The sequence below is a fragment of the Chlorocebus sabaeus genome, chromosome 17 (genome assembly GCF_047675955.1).
Source record: "Chlorocebus sabaeus isolate Y175 chromosome 17, mChlSab1.0.hap1, whole genome shotgun sequence".
NCBI classification, from domain to species: Eukaryota; Metazoa; Chordata; class Mammalia; order Primates; family Cercopithecidae; genus Chlorocebus; species Chlorocebus sabaeus.
The window spans coordinates 15,597,547-15,621,406 of record NC_132920.1 but is presented as its reverse complement, the minus strand read 5'-3'; the positions used below and the strand labels follow the sequence as shown (position 1 = coordinate 15,621,406).

Here is a 23,860-nt window from a genome sequence, read left to right as displayed (position 1 = left end):
CGGGCAGGGGATAGTGGCAGGAAGAGGTCCAGTGGGGTGTGCTAACGTCTTGGGGGAGAAGGTGGTTGGGTACACCCACTCCTCATCCTGTGCTGGCAAGAACGTGATCCACTTCCTATCATGCCCCCATCACAAGGCTCCCAACCTTCATTTCATAAAGAGTTTTTCCTTTGGTTCCTGTCTGCGGGTTGTGGGTTCACTCCTGTGAGGGCTGCCACTAAAATGGGCTCAGGGAGAGTCTCTTCCTCCAGATGGGAGCAGGCAGCTCTGTAACTTGTCTTCCCTTGTCGGGATGTTACTGCTCTGTGTAGGGAAGGGGAGTTGGGCCCCACCCTTCCTGAAAGCTTGAGCTGTGCAGGGCTCACTTTCAGTAGAAGTGGAGCCGCCATGAGAAGCATGAAATATGTTGTGTGTCCAAGTGCATGTACTGGCCCCTGGCAGGGAGAACACTGCTGCATCAGCAACAGTGTAAGGGGATGCAGGAGATGACCCCTTCCCCACATCCATTCCTGGGTGATGATACTGCCTCTTGCAGTGGTTGGCACTGTGCCTGCATTTCCTTTGTGCCCTGGGGTGCTTTTGGTGGGCTGCACTCTTTTCCACTTAGGGATGGCCCATGCAGGGGGTTAGATCTCCAGAGATCTCACAGTTACCTGGGGAACTGCTGGTTCCCTGTGCTTGCCAAAGTTAGAGTGGTTTGTGGGGTGTGTTTGCAGGGAATCTAGTGGTGTGGTGACTCAAGGGCAGAGAATCCCTGGGCAGGGCAGCATCCTACCACCAGTGCGCGACAAGTATGGTATCTAGCACCTGAGGGGAGTGTGGACACACCTGTACACACGAGTTGGCCACCAGATTCTCCAGCCCCAGGAGGTTTTCAAATTGCCACCAATAGTGTTGCTCTGGGTCACAAGGGCAGAGGAGTACTCTCCAACAGTTTGTTGGTCAGGAGATGGTTGGAGGAGTGAGGGGAGCAGAGAACTATTCCCACCTACCCTTTCCACAGGACTCCAAGGTCCTTGAGGGTCGATCTCTGCCAGACTCTTGCTGCTTTCCTTTTCTGCACCCCAGCTTCTTCCCATGGGCACTCTGACAGGTCCTGCCTCCCTTCCCTCAGTTTTCTGTCTAGAATTTGTCCACTCACCAGTAACTTTTATCTATTTTTTGAGAAAAACTGGCTTTTGATGTCCCTAGTAAGCCATCTTGGGACAAAAAAAAACCACACACACACCACAAAACAAAAAACAATTTCTTCTGTTATTGAATGTCCTAGTCTTTAAGTGTCTGGCTCTCCAAAAGGGAAAAGAGAACAAAGAAAGGAGACAAAACCAGATGTTGGCCTTTTAAATCCTCTGAAAATTGCTAGCCAGAGCAGGAGGGGTTTTCAACAGTAGCTGCCTCTGTGTCTGCATCTCCCTGATTAGAAGCAGCAATTGTGATCAGAGCACAGACTCCCTGATGTTTGGAGCACAGGGTCCTTATTGGCCCACCTTGACTTTCATAAGCCATGTATAAGCTACTTCAGGAACAAGTGCGTGGCTGCCTGTCCAGGGTTTGGGGTGGTGGATGAGTAGCTGCCATTGTGCTAAAACCTGAAGTCGACTGAAATGAACCTCAATTTACCCTCTAGACCTTCTCCTGGAAGTTGCAAGCCTTTAATAGATTCTAGAGTCCCAAAATAGTTACATCAGACAGATTCTGCCAATGTGGTTGTGGTCTAGGTAGGGTGACAGATTCTAGATGCTTCTTACTCTGACATCTTCTATTTCCTAAATCATAATGCTTCAAAGAGTGTAGTACAACACAGTCTACAGTTACTTTCCTATGTTCCTATGGCTCTAATGCTATATAATTAGCCCTTTCCTTTGTCTACCAAGTAAGGTAATTATTTACATGTGTGTTCATCTTCCTAACTGTATTGTGAACTCTTCCACTAGTCTTCCCATAGTATACATAGAATATATTCAATAACGATTTGAATGTGAGATTTACACATTATGAATGTGGCTTCTTCATTTCGTCATCATTGACTTGTGATTTTTAAAGATGTTTGAGTTTGAACACAGAAAAATTGAAGTTTACATCCAGTGTCTTTATCTCAGTAAAATGGAGTAAGTTCATATGTCTGTTGAAAGTGATTGGATGGGGTAAGTTTCAAGGCGGCATGAGATGTGTAATACCCGCTGTGTGTACTTCAGGGAACAATCTAATAGCAATAAATTTTTTTTTTTTTTTACGTGCTGATTGGCAGCGAAGGCCCATGGGAGGTTGGATAGCATGCATTGTAATGGATTTAATGCATTTCTTCAAACTGCTTCATGGCATAAAAGTAGAGCAGAGAACTTGAATGGTTGGGGTAGTCTAGGTTTAGAGAATGCTGAAAACGGTAGGAAAGTCATGAATGAATTAGTTGCTGAACTAGGAAAGTAGAAATGAGGGAGTGTGTTGTGTAATGGCAAGATGGATGTGAAAAGCATACATAATAATGGGGAGAAAAGGAAATAGTGAGATATTATGAAAAGAATGATCTGGAGTCTAAATTTGGCAAGTAAGGATTAATTTTCTCTTTCCCACTGAGTTAAGAAAATGATAGAAAATTTTACCACGAAGTCCTAAATTTTCATTTTATAATTAGTCTGTTTCTTTACTCAACAGACATTTAATGTGTCTCTTCTGTGGTAGGTTCTGTGCTAAGTACCAGGACAACAAAGATGCAAAAGTAAAATTTATCTCAGCAGTTCTGGTGCCTAACAGTGCTTGGCATTCAGTAAATAATTGTTGATTTTAATTGATACTTACATAATCTTATACATCCAAGAAAATCTAGCTTTCTGTTATTCAACACGATAGCAGGACTGTATTATTTTTGTGACCTTCCACCTTAATTTTCGTCACATGTAGACTCTAGTATCACCTGGATTATTCAGATTGATTGTCCTACTTAAATTCAGTAGAAAAATTGTGAATCTGACTATGAGAAGAGGCAATATGAACTCATTAAATATGTATTCCTGTTTGGAGAAATATTGGCTGGATAGCTAGAATTTTAGATTGGGAATTCAGGTTTTACATCAGCAATCAAATGAATCGTAGTTTAGAAGTTTTATTTTTTAACTTCTCATTTTGAAATAATTTCAGGTTTACAAAAAAATTGCAAAAATAGAACAAGCAATTTCAGCTTTCCCAATGTTAACATTTCATATAACCACAGTACAATGATCAAACCAGAAAATTAACATTAGTAAGTACTTTAATCCATAGGCCTTATTCAAATTCCATCAATTATCCCAGCAGTGTCCTTTTTTCTGGACTAGGATCCAATCCAGGATCACACATCATATTTAGTCAAAATGTCTCCGTTGTCTTCTTTAACATGGAAAATTCTTTAGTCTTTGTCTTTCATGACCTCAATACTTTCGAAGAGTACTTGCCAAGGCTGGGCATAGTGTAGCTCATGTCTGTAATTTCATCACTTTGGGAGACTGAGGTGGGTGGATCACTTGAGTCCAAGAGGTTGAGTCTGCAGTGAGCTCAACCACTCCAGCCTGGGTGATCACACCACTCCAGCCTGGGTGATCACACCACTCCAGCCTGGGTGACAGAGTGAAACCCTGTCTCAAAAAAAAAAAAAAAAAGTACTGGTCAATTATGTTTCAAAATGTCTATAAATTTGGATTTTTCTATTTCCTTGTAATTAACTGTAAGTTAGTACTGTTTTGGCAAGAATACCAGAAGAGTAATATTATATCCTTCCCAGTGCATCACATCAGGAGTCACATAATGTTGATGTGTCCCATTACTGTTGACATTAATTTTGATCACTTTATTAAGGATGTGTCTGCCAGGTTTCTCCTCAGTTAACACTGTTTTCTCACTTTTAGTTAATGATTATCCTATGGGGAGATACTTTGAGACTGTGTAAATATCCTATTTCTTTTTGTGCTTTTACCCACTAATTTTATCATCCATTAAAATTCTTTTTAAAACAATTATTACTATTGTGTTTACCAATTAGAGGTTTTTTTTTCCTCATAATTTCTTTTAAAATTACTAATTGGGGCTGGGCGCGGTGGCTCACACTTGTAATCCCAGCACTTTGGGAGGCTGAGGCAGGCAGATCACTTGAGGTCAGGAGTTCGAGAGCAGCCTGGCCAATGTGGTGAAATCCTGTCTCTACTAAAAATACAAAAATTAGCCAGGTGTGATGGCATGCACCTGTAATCCCAGCTAATCGGGAGGCTGAGACAGGAGAATTGCTTGAACTCGGGAGATGGAGGTTGCAGTGAGCCGAGATCACACCACTGCACTCCAACCTGGGTGACAGAGTAAAACTCCGTCTCAAAAAAACCAAAAAAAATTACTAATTGTGTTTCTATTATAAGGAAAAGTTTTTCTCTTCTTTCTCATTAATTTATTTATTCAATTATTTACATCACCATGGATCCAGGGATATTTGTTTTATTCTTTGAGTTATAATCCATTACTACCATTATGTATTTTGTTGCTCAAATTGTCACAGATTTGGCCACTGGAACCTCCATCAAGTTGACGTATGTGCCCTTGCAACATGTCCCCATTATTTTTTGAGTGTTTCCTTGCTAGCACCGTAGGATATTCCACATTCATCTTTAGATAGTATTTCCTTTTAATGTGTGGTTTGCATTTCAAATTATTTTTTTGCTTTTTTTTTTAGGTATGAGGATACATGGGCTGCACTTCACAGAAGAGCCAAAGAATGTGCAAGTGCTGGAGAGGTAAAGAATTGGCTAATCTTATGCTCGTGACAAACTTTCCTTTTTCAGTGGTAAATGGCATTTTTCAAAAATTGAATTTATAATTGTTTGTGTCAAAATGTTTTGCAGGATATCTGAAATTGAATCTAGTTGTTGATTATGAAACTCCCTGAATAAAGCACCTTTTTATCATTTCTCTGTCAAGTAATTTAGTTTAGTTGAACTAGAGGGTTTATAACTTTTATTCTAAGGACAGGTAAATACATGTTTTATGTAGATATAATGCTCTGAATTTTAGTCTGATGAATTTGCAATATATGTAAATTATAAGACATCTTTTTCTACCCTTTATAAGACATCTCTTTCCACACTATTTAAGAATTCCTTATTATTTGGTCAAAAAAACTTAACTTTGCTCAGTCTATCCAAAATTATTAATTTGCCTAACAAATAAATACAAAAATTTCAGGGGTCATCCTCAGTTCACTTAGAAGAACAAAGTATTTTTAAGCGCTAGTGTCTTGTAATTTAAATGACTTGGTAAACGTACTTAGCCAAGATCAAATACTGTCCTCGGTGTTGTTGATGTCAATCAAACTTCATTTTTTTCTGAAATGATTTCTGTAATTCTGACTTTAAATAAATTTAGACTGATTATCTTTACCATTTACCTAAATTAGTGAAGCTGTAATAATTATATACAACACAGGAATATATATGATGAAATGTAGACACTAGCATTTCTCTTAGAAATTACTGAGAAGAAGAAAATGTAGGTTTCTGATAGTAAGGCAGAATAGATACTTTGAAAAGCCCTACAGCTATAAAACACTTAAATGTTGGATATGTTTTTTAAAAGTTCTTTAATATACATTAAGCTCACAAAAATTAAAGGAAACATAAAGGGCCAACAACACAACAAAACAGAACAGGGAGCTTAAATCAGAGTCATTAAAACAACAAAACAAAACATGGCAGTTGGGATCAAAATACTAAAACAAAAGCTTTGGAGATTTGTGGGAGTAGGAGACTTTGTCTGTGGGGATCTGAATCTGAGACTTTTGATAAAGCTCTTTGGACTTTGAGGTGGCTACATCCCCTCGGTGAAAGCTTAAGCTGGGGAAAAAAATGTACCTATTGGCTAAAGGAGTCAACAAGGAAACTTGTCTGTCTTCCTAACAAGTTGGCATAGCCTCCTTTCTTCATTTGTTACCATTGTATTGGCTTCATAGGAGTATGGGGTTCTAAGTTATATTTCCTGCATGATCAATGAACTTCTAAGTTAAGAAATAAAAAAGTTGGCTGGGCACAGTGGCTCACGCCTGTAATCCCAGCACTTTGGGAGGCTGAGGCGGGTAGATCACCTGAGGTCGGGAGTTCGAGACCAGCCTGGCCAACATGGTGAAACCCCATCTCTAATAAAAATACAAAACTTAGCCGGGCATGGTGGCGCATGCCTGTAATCCCAACTACTCAGGAGGTTGAGGCAGAAGAATCGCTTCAACCTGAGAGGCGGAGGTTACTGTGAGCTGAGGTTGTGCCACTGCACTCCAGCCTGGGCGACAGAGTGAAACTCTGTCTTAAAAAAAAAAAAAAAATTTGACACCCAACAAAAACAAATGCAAATTCTCCATGGATGAAACGGTCTAAACGTAGTTCCCTCAGATTTCCACAGATTAAATCAGGCTCCCTGTCCTCAAAATATTAGCAAGCACACAAGTAAAACACCAAAAGTTTGAGTCACCAGAACCAAAGAGTGAGATTTAGACCCACAAAGGACTGTAGGTACTGCACTATTGAATATTGACTGTTAGGTAGTTATATATAAAATCTTTCAAGAGATAAGAGATGGACTTAAACATGAGTAAGGAAGAAGGCACTATCAAATATTTTAAAGTCATTGAAATTACAAACCCAAAAGATGTGCTCAACGGCAATTTGAGGCAGCCGAAGAAAGAAAGAGTGAAGTAGAAGAGAGAGTCAAAGAGTACACGGCAAGGATCTCAGAAAGAAAATGGAAAATGTGAAAGAGGAATTGATAGGCAGAGAACACTTATAAAAATGTCTTTAGGTTGAACCAGGTGAGATTGCTAATATTTGATGAATTTTGATCTGTAAAATTGCAGTTTTGTATGTTAGCCCAACATATCCAGTAAACCTAGACAGTTCTAGAAAGAGCATGAGGGAAAGACAATGTAGGAAAAGAAAAATGTCTGAGAATTTTCCATAAATGAGATGTGCAAATCCTCAGATCCAGAAAATACAACAAACAACAATATAATAATCCATTCCTAGACACCTCATGCTGAAGCTACAGAACCCAGTTGGGCACAGTGGCTCACACCTGTAATCCCAGCACTTTGGTAGGCCAAGGTGGGTGGATCACCTGAGGTCAGGAGTTTAAGACCAGCCTGGCCAACATGGTGAAACCCTGTCTCTCCTAAAAATACAAAAATCAGCTGAGCATGGTGGCATGTGCCTGTAGTCCCACCTACTCAGGAGGCTGAGGTAGGAGAATATCTTGAGCTGGGGAGGTGGAGGTTACAGTGAGCCGAGATCATGCCACTGCACTCCAGCCTGGGCAACAGCAAGCCTCTGTCTAAAACGACAACAACAAATAAAACTACAGAATCCTAAAGGAGAGGAGAAGATCTTAAAATAACTAGAGAGAAGACAGATCACTTATAAATGAATGAGTTCCACAGCACACTTTTCAAACTGTTGTCAAGAATTAGAGTAAAAGCAAGACATACTCAGATAAAAACAGATTTTTCTGTCAGGAATCGTCCAATAAAAGAACTACTAAAGAATGTAATTCAGGAAAAAAAGAAACTAATTTTAGAAGATGGGTCAGAGATGTAGGAAGAAATAGTGAGCAGAGAAAATGGTAAACATAGATAAATCTAAACAAACAGTGGGGACATATATATCAGTTGTCTAATTTGTGGGGTTAAAATGATAGAATAATAATGCTAGATAACAAAGCATGTAAGATGGAAGGCAGATTATCAGCGTTCAAGCATTCTAAGACTTTTGTATTATTTGGGGGAAATATATCAATATTGATTAACCTCACTTTTAAAAGTTAAATATGGAGGGCAGAATTTCAAGGGTAACCACACACAGAAAAAATAGAAAGTGGTTGGGTGCGGTGGCTCACGCCTCTAATCCCAGCACTTTGGGAGGCCAAGGCAGGTGGATCGCTTGAGGTCAGGAGTTTGAGACCAGCCTGACCAACATGGTGAAACTCTATCTCTACTGAAAATACAAAAAATTAGCCTGGCGTGATGGTAATCCCAGCTACTTGGGAGGCTGAGACAGGAGAATCACTTGAACCCAGGAGGCAGAGGTTGTAATGAGCTGAGATTGTGCCACTGCACTCTAGCCTGGGTAGCAGAGTGAGACTCCATCTCAAAAAAAGAAAAGAAAAAGAAAATTTTTCTTCTAAACCAGTAGAAAAAAACTAGAACAATGAGAAGGAATTCAGTCAATGCAAAAGATGACAAGAAACTAGGGGAAAACGCGTAACAAGCAGAATAAACAGAATACGATAGTAAATGTGAATATATCTACAATCTCAGTATTTTTAAATGATTAATCTAGACTGCTAGAGGGCATATTTTGAAAGATGAGGAAAAGTCTATTAATAGTTTATAAGGTACTTACAAGAGAACACCTAGAACATTAGGACACAGAAAGATTGAATATATGGGCATACCTCAGAAATATTGTCAGTTTGGTTCCAGACCACTGCAGTAAAGTGAATATTGCAAGAAAGCAAGTCCGACAATTTTTTTTTGGTTTCTTAGTGCATATAAAAATTATGTCTATACTATACCATTGTCTATTAAGTATGTCTTAAAAAGCAATGTAATACCTTAATTAAAAAATACTTTATTGCTTAAAAAATGCTCACAATCACCTGAGCCTTCAGTGAATCATAACCTTTTTGCTGGTTGAGAGGTTTTTTGTTTTATGCTTATAGCTGCATATCTGCACCCTGCAGATCAGGGTGGTGGTTTCTGAAGGTTGGGGTGGCTGTGGCAATTTCTTGAATAAGACAGCAATGAAGTTTGCTGCATCTGTTGACTCTTCCTTTCACACAAGATTTCTGTGTAGCATACAATGCTGTTTGATAGCATTTTACCCATAGTAGAACTTCTTTCAGAATTGGAGTCAGTCAGCATCTCATCCATTCGTATTTGATCATGAGATTGCGGCAATTCAGTCACATCTTCAAGCTCCACTTCTAGTTCGAGTTCTCTTGCTATTTTTACTGCATTTAGAGTTACTTCTGAAGCCTTGAACCCCTCAAAGCCATCCATGAGGATTGGAATCAATTTCTTCCAAATTCCTGTTAATGTTGGTATTTTGACTTCCTCCCGTGAATCATGAAGGTTTCGTAATGGCATCTAGAATAGTGAATTCTTTCCAGGAGGTTTTCAATTTACTTTGCTCAGATCAGTTGAGGGAACTTCTGTCTATGGCAGCTGTAGCCTTATAAAATGTATTTCTTAAACAATAATACTTAAAAGTTGATATGACTCCTTAATTCACAGGCTACAGAATGGATGTTGTGTTAGCAGGCATGAAAACAACGCTGATCTTGTATATCTCCATGAGAGCTCTTGGATGACCAGGTGCATTGTCAACGAGTGGTATTATTTGGAAAGGAATATTTTTGTCTGAGCAGTAGGTCCCAACAGTAAGCATAAAGTATTAATATTCACTAAACCATGCTGTCAACGGATGTGCTGTCATCCAGCCTTTGTTGTTACGTTTATACAGCACAGGCAGAGTAGATTTAGCATAATTCTCAAGGGCCCCAGAATTTTCAGAATGGTAAATGAAGTGTTGGCTTCAGCTTAAAGTCCCCAGCTGCATTAGTCCCTGTCAAGATAGTCAGCATGTCCTTTGAAGCTTTGAGGCCAGGAATTAACTTGTCCTCTCTAACTATGAAAGTCCTAGATACCATCTTCTTCCAACAGAAGCCTGTTTTGTATACTTGAAAATTTGTTTTTCAAGGTAGCTACTTTCATCAATGATCTTAGCTAGATCTGGATAACTTGCTAACACTTCTACATCAGTTCTTGCTCCTTCACCTTGCACTTTTACATTATGAAGACGATGTCTTTCCTTAAATTTGATAAACCAACCTCTGCTGTCATCAGACTTTTGCTGCAGCTTCCTCACCTCTCTGAATCCATTTATAGAATTGAGAGTTAGGGCCTTGTTATAAATTTAGGCTTTGGCTTAAGGGAATATTCTGGCTGGTTTGATCTATCCAGACCAGTCAAACTTCCTCTGTATCAGCAATCAGGCTGTTTTGCTTCTCTTCTTCTCTCCTCTCCTCTCCTCTCCTCTCCCCTCCCCTCCCCTCCCCTCCCCTCCCCTCCCCTCTCCTCTCTCTTTTTTTTTTTTTTTTTTAAACAGTCTTGCTTTGTCACCCAGGCTGCTGTGCAGTGGTGCCATCATGGCTCACTTGCAGCCTCCAGCTCCTGGGCTCAAGCAGATCCTCCTATCCCAGCCTCCCTAGTAGCTGGGACTACAGATGTGAGCCACCATGCCCAGGTAATTTTTTAACTTTTTGTAGAGATGGAGCTATGTTGCCCAGGCTGGCCTTGAGCTTCTGAGCTCAAGTGATCCTCCTGCCTCGGCCTCCCAAAGTGAGATTACAGGGTTGAGCCATTATGTCCAGCCTGTTTTGCTTTCTTATCATTCATGTGTTCACTGGAGTGGCATTTTTAATTTTCTTCAATAACTGTTTCTTTGCAATCACAATTTGGGTGTTTAGTGCATGATGCTCTTGGCCTGTCTTTGCTTTTGACATTCCTTTCTCACTAAGCTTAATCATTTCTGATTTTTTATTTCAAGTAAGAAATGTGTGACTCTTTCTTTTACTTGAATATGTAGAAGCTATTTGTAGGGAATTATTATCTTAGGGAATAGGGAGTTCTGAGGAGGGAGGTCTGAGAATGGAGAGAGAAATGGCCTGTTGGTGGAATAGTCAGAATACACATAACATGTATTAATTAAATTCACCATTTTACAAATGAGTGCACTTTGTGGTGCCCCAAAACAATGACAATGGTAGCATCAAAGATCACTGATTACAAATCATCATAGCAGATGTAATAATAATGAAAAAGTTCGAAATATTTTCAGAATTACCAAAATGTGACACAGAGACATGAGGTGAGCACGTGCTGTTGGAGAAATGATGCTGATAGACTTGCTTGATGCAGGGTTGCCACAAACCTGCAATTTGTAAAAAATGCAATATCTGCAAAGCACAATATAAATGAAGTGCAATAAATCAAGATATGCCTGTAATTGAAGGGAAAACATATACTGGACAAGTACTAACCAATGGAAAACTGATGTGTTAATATCGGTGAAATAGACTTAAAATGAAAAATGAAGAGGATCCTTAATAAGATTCAATTCCCTCGGGGGAAAAAAGTCTAAACTGTGTATACCTAATAAAAGTATTAAAATAGATAAAGCACAAATATAATTACAAGGAAAAAAACAGCTAAATCCACAATCAAAATGAGAGAATTTTAATACATTCCTTTTAAGTGATAGGAAAAAATAAAAACAGATGCAATAAGTATGGATATAGATGATTGGACTAATGTGATTAACAAATTTGGCCTCATGGACAAATGTAGAATGCTACTCCAGCAAATAGAGAATATAAATTTTTTTAAAATATATCTGGAACACTCATAAAAATTGACTACATACAGGGCCACAGCATAAATCTCAGCAAGTTTCATATAAATGAAGTCATGTAGAATATATTCTCTGATTCCAGTGCAAGTAAAGCTGAAAGTTAATATAAGAAACCAATTTTGAAAACTATATTTGAAATTTTAAAATACATATTATGAATACTTTATGGTTTGAAGTAAAAAAATATAAATTTAAAAATAGAAATCAATGATAATTACTATGTATAAACTTGTAGAATTTGCTAAAATCTATTTACAGTGAAACTGTATAAACAAAAAAAAGATTGAAAATCAGTGAGTTAACCTAACTTAAGAATTTGGGAAGAGAATGGAATACATCTGGAAGAAAGAATGAAAGCAGCAATAAAGGTAAGAGAAGTAAATGAAATAGAATACAAAAAACGTAATAGAAACTACATACAGCCAAAAGTTCTTATAAAAGACTAATAAAATAATTTAGTTAACAATTAAATCATTAGTTAATAAGTTGCTAGTGACACTGATCAAGAAAAAAACATATATACTTTTAAGAATTAAAGGGACTATATTAATAGCTATAGTTGTAGCAGAGAGTAAAAAGATAAAAGTTGATGAACTCTATGACAAATGTGAAAACTTATCTGGTCACACACCTATAGTCCCAGCTACTTGGGATGCTGAGGCAGGAGGATCTCTTGAGCCCAGAAGCTCTGAGCTGTAGTGTGCGATGCCAATTGGGTGCATACACTAAGTTCAGCGTCAACATGCTGATGTTGAGGAGCAAGGGAACACCAGGTTATCTAAGGAGGGGTGAACTGGCCCAGGTCAGAAACGAAGTAGGTCAAAACTCCTATGCTAATCGGTAGTGGGACTGTGCCTATGAATAGCCACTGTACTCCAGCCTGGGCAACATAGTGTGAGACCCTGTTTCTTAAAAAGAAAAAAAAAGAGAGAAAAAATTGAAAATTTAGATGAAATGGCAAAATCTTAGAATTTTTTTAATCAATACCAATACTAGAAGCAATACAAATCTCATGTAGTCTTATAGCCACTAAAGAAATTGTATTGCTGGTTAAAAATATTTCTGCTAAGAAAGGAGCAGATCCATAGAATTTTACAGAACTTTCAGGAAATCCTTTTCTTCTTTCTCTTTCCTCTCCTCTCTGCTCTGCTCTGTTCCGCTCCCCTCCCCTCCCCTCTTTTTTCTTTTCTTTTCTTCCCCTTCCCCTGCTTCCTGCTTCCTCCTTGCTTCTTTCTTTCTTTCTTTCTTTCTTTCTTTCTTTCTTTCTTTCTTTCTTTCTTTCTTTCTTTCTTTCTTTCTTTCTCTCTCTCTCTCTCTCTGTCTCTCTCTCTCTTTCTTTCTTTCTTTCTTTCTTTCTTTCTTTCTTTCTTTCTTTCTTTCTTTCTTTCTTTCTTTCTTTCTTTCTTTCTTTCCTTTCTTTCTTTCTTGAAATCTGTCGTTTCTTGTTCAGAACTTTCAGGAAATCCTTTTCTTTTTTTTCTCTCTCTCTCTTTCTGGAAATTATCATTTCTTGTTTTGTTTTTGGGGGACAGGGTCTCGTTCTATTGCCCAGGCTGGAATGCTATGGCTTGATCATGGCTCAATGTGGCCTCAACCTGCTGGGTTTAAGTGTTCCTCCCACCTCAGCCTCCGAAGTAGCTGGGACTACAGGTGTGCCACCATGCCCATCTAATGTTTTTTTACAAAAATTTTATTTTTGAGATGGAGTTTCACTCTTATTGCCCAAGCTGGAGTCCAATGGCAGAATCTTGGCTCACTGCAACCTCTGCCTCCCGGGTTCAAGTGATTCTCCTACTTCTGTCTCCTGAGTAGCTGGGACTATAGGCGCATGTCACCATGGCTGGCTAATTTTTGTATTTTTAGTAGAGATGGAGTTTCACCATGTTGGCCTGGTTGGTCTTAAACTCCTGACTTCAGGTGATTCACCCGCCTTGGCCTCCCAAGTGCTGAGATTACAGGCGTGAGCCACCACACCTTGCAAAAATGAATTTTTTTTTTTAGCGATGGCGGTCTCACTATGTTGCCCAGGCTGATCTTGAACTCCTGAGCTGAAGTGATCCTCCCACCTCACCCTTCCAAAGTGCTAGAATTACAGGTGTGAGCCGCTGCACCTGGCTGAAATCTACCATTTCAACATTTTACAAGTTCTTGTAGTGAATGAAAAAAGAGGAAACTGCCCAGCATATTTTATGAGGCTGGGATAACTTTGATACTGAAACCCAACAAGGAAGTATGAAAAAGTGAACCTGGAGTCCATGAATACATATATAAAAATTATAAACACATTAAAGGCATCATCTCTTGCCTAACTTCCATGATCTGTTTCTGAAACTGGTATGTTCTGTGTAAACATGCTAGGCAGAAACCTATTTCCCGTATTTTAAATTGGAAAAGTTACAGTGTATTACATATCAACCCCAAACACTCAACCAGGTTCCTTAAATGTACTTAAAACCAGCAAAATTCCTATACATAGGTAGGAACCTTTAGGATATAAAATACTTAAAACATCATTTTCTGATTATCAAACTTTAGATGTAATTGTTAATTAACAGTTGCTTGTGTGCAGTAACTTGGCGTCTCCATGCTGGACACATATAAGCCATGCATATTTGCTGTTGATACTATTCATACTGCTTCAGTGTGTAGACAATTTGAATTTCTAACAATTCTGATGTTCTAACAATTGTATTTGAAATGCAATTTGAGAATCTACTCACATGTTGTTTTAAAATGTGTATCAAGCTTAAAATATAAAGCTTTAAAATATTAGTCAAAACTTGCTATTGATATTTGCATGGCTTATGAATACTGGATAATAAAAGGAATTCTACCTGGGAGACATTCTTCATTGTAGGCCTTTAGTGGCAAACCAAATCCAGCAATGTATAAAAAGCAAAATACACAAGTTTATTCCAGGATTAAAAGGTTAATTTGGCATTAGAAAATCTTTGTTAAATATTAAAAGCGAAAATGATCATCAGATGCAGAAAATACATTTCCTAAAATTAAATACCTATTCAGGGTAAAAAGTTTTAGCAAATTTTTAATGGAAGACGGCTTCTTTGTCCTGACATCTACCAAAAACCTGCAGTATTTGACTTGTAGTATTTTAATCCCATATTCGGCCATCTTGCTAAATTCTCTTATTCTAATACCTTGTATTTGGGGGTGCGAGTTGTTCTGGGTAGATGGTAGGTTTGTTTCTTTCCTTTTAAGCCATACAACTTTTAATTTTTCCTGTTTCTTATACTGGGTAGAAACTCTAGTATATGTTGAATAAAAGTAGTTGAAGACCTCGTTCACATTTTGACTTCATTAGACTTAAATGTGAAAAGGAAAACTGTACATTTTTTAGAAAATAGTGGAAGAGAGTATGTTTAAGACCTTAGAGTGGGAAAGATTTCTTAAGTAAGATATAAAAAGCACCAGCCATAAATAAGTATATTGATAATTTTTGTCAAAAGTTTTTTATCAAACACCACCGTATACAAGACAGAGGATAAGTGTTCAGAAAATATGAGTAACCCCTATGAATCAATAAAAAGAAGACTAAAATAACCCAGGAGAAAAGTGAGTAAAATATATCAGCAGGCGTATTGCAGAAGAGAAAACATGAATGGCCAATACACAGTAAAATGTGTTCAACCTTGCTTGGTATCAAGGAAATGCAAATTGAAACCCCAAATTAGATTCGGTAATCATTAGATTACCGAAAATTTAAGAGGCTTTGAGCTTTCTGTGCAGATGGTCATTATTTGCAGATGACAGTTTTGTTTCTTTCCTCAGAAGAAACGTGATGATAAACAACTAGAACTTGGGAGTATAAATTGGAACAATCACATTAGAAAAAATGAGTTGGCATTAAGTAGAAGTTAAAGTTGCACATGCCTTTCAAGCAACAATTCTGCTTTTAGGAATTTTTCCAGAGCATTACATCCAACCTGCAGGGACTGGGGAGGGGTATCTCATTACCCTAGGCCCTGAGAGATGAGGAGATAGATATCTTGGACACATCTGCAATTCATTTGTGAAACCCTTGCACATATGCATCTTGAGATTTGTAACAGAATGTTTGTAGCAAGCTTTGTTTAATCTTTGGACAGTTCCAAAGTCCATCTGCCAGAAAAAGTATGATATTATTCATAAAACAAGTATCATATACAGCAGTGAAAACTAGTGAACTACTACACCCATGCGTATCAACATGAATGATCCCATGTTAAATGAAGACTGTGTCCTGTAGAGGAGCTGTAACAAAAATCATTCTTTTGATTATAAGAAGCATTAACAATATATACAGGAGAAAGAATTTCCTGTAAGATCTGTTATTGAATTTATGCTACCTTAGGGTCTTAAATTTTTGTATAATTGGTTATTTTAAAACCCACAGCTCATCCAAAGTACTTCTATCGCTTTCCAGAAACAGTACCCAACCTTAAAAATGAAAGTTTATTTTAAAGCCTTCTGTGATGTATTATTGAGATATATGTAAATATTTAAATGTATATCTTTAATATGCATGGTATTAAACTTGTCACTTTGTACATTTATTTTGTCAGACCTGCTCCTGTGTCTTTGGTGGGTTTTACCTAAACAGCATAACCTCCTGGGGCAAATATACTTTTGGACAATTCTATCTTTTTAACAAATTATTTTATACTCATCTACTTTTAAGCTAATTATTATAACTATATAGTCTTGGAATTCAGAACGATAGTTTATAAAACAAGCAGCTGTGATCAAAGGTAACTTGGTTGTCTAGTCTTGTTCTTTTTTTCTTTTTCTTTTTTTTTTTTGAGACAGAGTCTCGTTCTGTCTCCAGGCTGGAGTGCAGTGGTGCGATCTCGGCTCACTGCAACCTCTGTCTCCCAGATTCAAGCGATTCTCCTGCCTCAGCCTCCCGAGTAGCTGGGACTACAAGTGTGTGCCACCATGCCCAGCTAATTTTTGTATTTTTTAGTAGAGACGGGGTTTCACCATGTTGGCCAGGATGGTCTCGATCTCTTGACCTCATAATCTGCCAGCCTCAGCCTCCAAAAGTGCTGGGATTATAGGCGTGAGCCACCGCTCCCAGCCTGTCTAGGCTTTTTCTAAACAAGGGTTTTGATTTTTTTTTTCTCCTTTAGCAATGTATAAAAAAAAAATACCATAAATAGTTAATACTTAGGGCTTAGACTCTGAGGGCAGTTTTCTGAAGTCAGACTTTCAGTGTTTTGCCTCTCCTGTTATTGTGAAATATTAGCTTGCCTTCAAATTGAACTTTCAAGATTCATGGTTTTGCTTAACAGTTTGACATTAAGCCAGTTGAATTTGACTGTTTCACTCTCTGCGTTCAGGGTGGATTTCCTCTGCCTGTGGCAGAAAGTGAACTGAATTTAGTGATGGAAATCCTGGTTTCTGCGCCTTGCTGCACGAATACCTGTTGACCTTGGGCAGATAACATGGCCTCTCTTAGTTTTCTCATCTATAACATGGCTTAACACTACTTATTCTGCTTGTCAAACTTGTGTGGAAATCAAATAAAACGATGTGTTCTTTAAAACTCTGAACTACTGAGTTTTGTACTAAGATCCTACTCTACATCATTGGTGTGCCTTTTCATCATTGGTGTGCTTTTTCTTCCTTCTCCTAACCTCAATAACTGCCAGAAAGAATTTTGGAATAAAGCACTATGGGTTTGTCTTAGTCCTTAAACTTGATTTCCTGGTGGTGAATCTGGGTTTATTGCGAGTTACTTTGAAGTAGAAAAATGGAACTTCTGGAGATAACTTTTTTTATCATTAAGAAATTACAATGATAAAATGAATAGGTAACAGTACAGTTTTTCAGAACCCTTTCTTTTGCTAGATTTTTACTTTTCTTTCCTTTATATACCCCTATAACAGAATCCCTAGTATGTTGATTAAGAGCATAGGCTTACTGTCAAATTCCCTGGGATGGAATCTAAGTCCACTGTGGCCCTTGAGGAAGTAACTTAACTTCCATTACACCTCAATTTTAAAAATCTGTATAATGGAGATTATAATATTGCTTAGTGTATAGGGTTGCTGTGTGGTTTAAATGAGATAATATATGTAAATTGCTTAGCACAGGGTCTGATACTTAGAAATGTTCAAAATGTTTTAGTATTGATTTAGTATTGATAATTTCTGAGAATCTGTTTACCCTTCCATTCTTTTAAACTTAAGTGATAGTTTCGTGTTTTCTGATACAGTTTTTCTACTTATGTTTATATTCTATATTCAGAATTTAGTTTTCAGTTTTATTGCAGGCATGAACTAAACTGTAGTTAAATTTTAATATTTAAATATTGCGCTTTAATTTTCAGTAAGAAATGGTTAATATCTAAAAATTATTTATTCTAGAGTTTTCAAATTATTAACCAAAATAGCATCATAATATAGGAATTTTTTTGTTTAGAGTTTAAAATCTGAAGTTAAGAAAATTTATGAGGCCTGCCACTAAAATATAAACAATAAGAGGTCAGGAATTTCTTTTCTGATTTGTTTGTCATTACATCTTCAGTACCCATAATCGGGCTTAGCAAATAGTGGGTGGTCAGTGGAAGTTTGTGGAATATTATAAATGAATTTTGTGAGCATAGATCCTTATTTCAGGCTTTGGTTTCCTTATTGTATTGTAGCTGTTTTTTCAGTGTGTTTTAAGCTACTTTTAAAGATATTTTTAAAGACCAGTTGGCAACAGACATTTTTAAGTACACAAAAATAATGAGAAATGCAGTGTGTGTGAAACTTGGTGTGGCCTCCTAGCTCAATTGAGGCTTGAATGAAGAGATGATGTGCTTATCCCTCCAGCGTGGGCTGAGAAACTGCAAGGAGATGTATCATAGCTTAGTTCCTTATTTCAAATGAGAATTCCTACTATAGTGAAATGTACAAACAAAAACAATCTAGTACCACATACAAATAATTTTATATCTTTGATATAATCATTCTTCCAAAGTTCTTTCTTACTATTTAAGTGGAACTTGGTAAGAATCAGTTGTATTCAGATTCTAACTCTTAAAGAGCCTTAGTCCTGGCTGGGCACAGTGGCTCATGCCTGTAATGCTAACACTTTGGGAGGCCAAGATCAATGGATTGCTTGAGGCCAGGAGTTCAAAACCAGCCTGGCAAACTTGGTGAAACTCTATCTCTACTAAAAATACAAAAAATTAGCCGGGTGTGGTGGCAGGCGCCTGTAGTCCCAGCTACTGGGGGGTCTGAGGCAGGAGAATCACATGAACCTGGGAGGCGGAGGTTGCGGTGAGCCGATATCACCACTGCACTGCAGCCTGGGCAACAAGAGCGAAACTTCGTCTCAAAAAAAAAAAGAGAACCTTAATCTCGAGATGTGCAAATTGTCTGTTGTGAATATTCAAATTCATTTTCTTCTGTCACATAATGGGTTTTGTCACCTTTATTTTTTATTGTACAGATTATGGAGTTTTTTCCACAGTTCTTGCTTATTCATGTTGATATTTTCAAAAGATTACCTCTTCTTCTTGCTTCTTCTAAATCTTTCTAGGCCCTTGTCCCTCCCACTGGGGTAAGACCAAAACAAAATTGTCTGGGAGAAACTAATGTTTATCATTTTCTTTATAGTCTTTAGCGAAAGAAGTTAGAATTATCTTAGGCTACTCTGGAATTTCACAACCTTGCTATTAGGAACCCTTTACATCTGCTGAATTCCTTGTTAACTTAAATCATTTCCTCTTTTTCTGGAATTTTGGAATTGGCCAATTTCCTCAAAATTCCTTTATATACTTTATTCAATAAGTATTCCTGTTTAAATGTAAATTGAATCATGATATATTCTAAATGTATTAGGGAACTTTTGTTTGAGGACTTCCTTTTGTAAAGCCAGTAAATACCTGTTAATTATGTTTTATGTTTGTTTTCTTTTTGGTTGTTAGTGGTCGTTTTTTGTTTTAATTTTTTTTAGATTTGGATTTTCAAATATATGGTCTGCTTAAAACAGGGTATACTTAGAAGTGACTTCTAAAGTCATTTTTAAACTTTCTCTTCTCTGGGTTAAGATGCAGTGATACAAGCAGTAATTTGAGGTTTCCTGTACTGAATATTAAGTTGGTTCTTTTCTAAAAATGAAAACAGCTTCAGTCTCTTTTAGAATGTACCGTAATCTCTACTGAGTAGAGGGGTTGTTAAAGGTAACATTAAATCTCATTACGTTAACTGTACTTTCTTTGTGCCTAAAAGCTGGTTTCACTTTGCCCCCCTTCTTGTGTGCTGCAGCTGGTGGATAGTGAAGTGGTCATGCTTTCTGCGCACTGGGAGAAGAAAAAGACAAGCCTCGTGGAGCTGCAGGAGCAGCTCCAGCAGCTCCCAGCTTTAATCGCAGACTTAGAATCCATGACAGCAAATCTGAGTAAGTCCGATGTTTTCATTCATTACTTTTAGGAATGAAAACAACTTGGGCAGGGTTTGGTGTAATTTCAAAGCTTTTTAGGAACACATGAAATTCTGGGTTAACAGGATTTTTTGGAAAATCATGATTTCTACTTAATTTCATATTTTGATTAGTTGAGCATTTGACAGAAAATGATGTAAAGCGTAGAAATTAGTTCTAACTGTTTCTGCCTCAGGTCAGCTCAGGACACATAATTATGTTGATCTTAAAGTGACTCGGGTTGTCTTTGTTGACATTTGGTCTCTGTTTGAAAGCATACATGTAGAAAATGGATTAGCTGACTTTGTCCTGACTGTAGAATGTATTCCAGAAATTGCTGCTTTTAAACTTTAGATCTGCTAGAACTTCATGTCTTGTAGTGTTTTTTTTTCTCTTCAAACGGATTAGAGATCAAACAAACCTGGTTAAATGAGGGTACTTGTGCTGGTTGTGGTGGCGTGTGCCTGCAGTTGCAGCTATTCTGGAGACTGAGGCAGGAGAATTGCTTGAGCCCAGAAGTTTGAATCCAGCCTGGGCAACATAGTGAGACCTTGTCTCAAACAACAGCAACAACAACAACAACAACAACAGTGTAAATCAGGGTACCAGTTTGGCTAAATTTATACTCTGGAAATTTATTTTTTTGGCGTTGTTCATTTGGATGGATTATATTGGTATTCTTTTTTTCTTGGGTTTATATTCAGAAAATTGTCTTTTATGTTTGATGATGCCACATCTAAGGATAATACTGTAGCTTACTATTTCCTAATCAAGCTTAAGATCTTAGTAAAGTAGGAGGTAGGAGCTGTCTGTATGAGCTAATAACCTGTTTTAGTCTTTTAGGTGAGAAGCTGAAGATATTCTATTATCTCCTCCTGTTTTTAATATTGCCTTATTCAAAGCAAAACACAACTGATATACAAGGCAAGTAATTTGCAAGTCATAAAACAGTTTGTTGTATGTGAACAAAATAGATACATAGTATTTGGAGTGCTGTTGCTGATAACAGTAGCTATCATTTGTTTATAGCACCTACTCTATGTCAGATTATTAGATGCTTTACGATACTATCTGTAATTCTCACAAGAACCCCACAAAAGTAGCTTTTATTATTCCCGATTTACAGATAAACTAAGGCTTGGAGAGGTTGCAACTTGCTCAGGATCATAAAATTTATAAATGCATCTGGGATCCCAACCACATTGATGATATCCTCCATATCAGTATGAGGCAGTAGGATGAGGTGATGAGGCAGCAGGATGGGGGCTCTCAGTAGGTCTCTATGAACTGTATTCTTCAAGTCCCCTGGCTGTTGCCACGCCTTTCAGGGTCAGTGTTTTGTTATTTCTGAAGGCAGGGCATGGAAAGGAGATTCTAGGTCTTAGAGAAATGTAAAATGGCTGTCGTTGCCCTCTGCATTGGTTTCCTCTTACCGGTATAGTAATGGTCATTCCCAAGCCTTGGACATAGCCTTTAAGATGTTTGGAACATTCTTCGTAGCCACTTTCTTTCAGCTCATCTTTCTGTATCTCTTTGAGTCACTTGCTTTTCATTGGTTGTATGCTTCTTTGCAGACATGTTCTCTTATGATAACCTCTTTTACTTCCCCAGCTGACAGTAAATCTGTTTACAGATGGTTGTTGTTTGCTTAATACCACTCTGCTGATTAAATGCATTCTGCCACAATTCTAATTATTGTCATAGTCAATTCTGTTTAGGAAATGCAGGCTCTGGCCGGGCGCGGTGGCTCAAGCCTGTAATCCCAGCACTTTGGGAGGCCGAGACGGGCGGATCACGAGGTCAGGAGATCGAGACCATCCTGGCTAACACGCTGAAACCCCGTCTCTACTAAAAAATACAAAAAACTAGCCGGGCGAGGTGGCCGGCGCCTGTAGTCCCAGCTACTCGGGAGGCTGAGGCAGGAGAATGGCGTGAACCCGGGAGGCGGAGCTTGCAGTGAGCTGAGATCCGGCCACTGCACTCCAGCCTGGGCGACAGAGCCAGACTCTTGTCTCAAAAAAAAAAAAAAAAAAAAGGAAATGCAGGCTCTATAAATCTTTCATAGAATATAGTATATGTTCATTCCCAATTAGGATTCTGATATCCTGAAAAAGGTTTGATGTTTAGTGATACATGACCTTATTCTTCAGAAACTGCATTTTGGCTTCTTAAATGCACAAGATAGGCCTTCTAGATGTTCACTTGAATCCTTTCTTTTTTAGTAATCTGAGAACATCTAACACTAAACACAAGTGAAAGCTAAAAGATTATCTGATAACTGTTCAAGTTAGTAACTTCTAAATTAATTTGAGTCATTTTTTTTCCTCTCGTCTGTGTCTAACCGATATTGAGCTCTTTTTAGAGAGTGAGTTCAGGTTTTTTTTAGAAGGTGTGTCTGGATGGTGGTTTTTCATATATAATGCCAATCTGAATTATCTGTTAACCTTTGGAATACATGCTTCCTTTGGGTTTTAATCTATTGCTGTTATTTGCCTGGTATTTATAATTAATAATGAATGACTGTGGAAGATAGCATATCAAAACTTGAAATTTTAGAGACCTAGTTAGTATTTGTTGGCCTAGAATAAGACCAGAGAGAGATGTCTTAAAATCATGAGGCTTTTAGCTAAGCAATTTAAGCTTTATAGAATCAGTGCTGATGATACTTTTTTTTTTTTTTTTTGAGATGGAGCTCTCTGTTGCCCAGGCTGGAGTGCAGTGGCACAATCTCAGCTCACTGCAAGCTCTGCCTCCCAGGTTCACACCCTTCTCCTGCCTCAGCCTCCCAAGTAGCTGGGACTACAGGCACCTGCCACCATGCCCGGCTAATTTTTTGTATTTTTTTTTTTAGTAGAGATGGCGTTTCACCATGTTAGCCAGGATGGTCTCGATCTCCTGACCTCATGATCTGCCCGCCTTCGCCTCCCAAAGTGCTGGGATTACAGGCGTGAGCCACCGTGGCCTGCAATGATATTCTTTACAGTAGGAAAATAAACACTTTGAAGCCAAATTTGATGAAGTTGTATAAACATATATCTGCACCATTAATGTACTTTGTGAATTCATTTTGATGCATTTATGTATCATTCTTAGATTTTGGAAACATTTAGTGTTTTAAATGCTCACTTACTGTTTTTTTTTTTTTTTTTTTGAGCCTCAAAATCTCTCCTATTATCACTCAAATACCTTGACATAATATTACAAGGCTTAAATAGTTAAGCAATAATAAAAAATAAAAACACACTTAGAAGAAAACAGTTAGCGATTTTATTTGGTCACATGGTTCCCCTAACTTCTTTGAACTTGTTGCCCTTTCACTGTCAGATGTAACACCATATCCTGTCAGTCCCTCATTTTCCAGGCTGTTTCATTCTCTTGATTTTACTTTGCTCTCTAGAGGGTCTGCTTTTATTGAAGGGTACAGGTTGTATCTTATGTGAGCAATTTGGACTTTTGATGATGCTTTTAGCTGTGTTATCCCATGGCTTCATTAATATGACTCCTGGTACCTAGCCCCTTGGGAATTGTTAAGTTACGGCAGATGATCCATTCATATTGGTTTCAGTCCAGCTTGCAGAAGCCTATTTAATTGATACTTACTGATAAGGTTTGTCATTTTAAAAATAAATAATAAAGGTATGCTGGGAACTGGAAAACAAGGGCTATGAACAGATCTGAGTTTGGCTCCCAGTCCTACAACTTCCTCACTTTAAGAACTGTGCAGATTTCTCAACGACTCCAAGCTTTAGTCTGCTTGTCTGCAAAATGATGATGAGCATACCTGTCTCATAGGTATTTGGAGGATTAAATGAGGTGATAAACGTAACCACTTAGCACAGTGCCTGGTACATGCTGGGCATCTGCCACGCACCACACACTGTGTGCAGACTCTGGATACACAGCAGTGAACAAGGGTGGGTATCTGCCATCAAGATGTCGACATTCTGATGGGGACCTCTCTAGCCTTTGTGAATTTATAA

The 23,860-nt window shown here is 37.9% G+C and overlaps 1 protein-coding gene across 4 annotated transcripts in view; it reads left to right on the top strand.

Annotated features, from left to right (window-relative positions):
- DTNBP1 (dystrobrevin binding protein 1) overlaps positions 1–23,860 on the top strand; it is a 150,785-nt gene that overhangs the window by 20,660 nt on the left and 106,265 nt on the right. For 3 of the 4 annotated variants that reach the window (XM_007973635.3, XM_073005677.1, XM_007973633.3), the window contains exons 4-5: positions 4,691–4,751; positions 19,727–19,859. In XM_007973635.3, the coding sequence (XP_007971826.1) occupies positions 4,691–4,751; positions 19,727–19,859 (194 nt within the window). Of the gene's footprint in view, positions 1–4,690; positions 4,752–11,696; positions 11,837–19,726; positions 19,860–23,860 lie in introns of those variants that run through there. The other variant, XM_038005737.2, reaches the window with a different exon arrangement.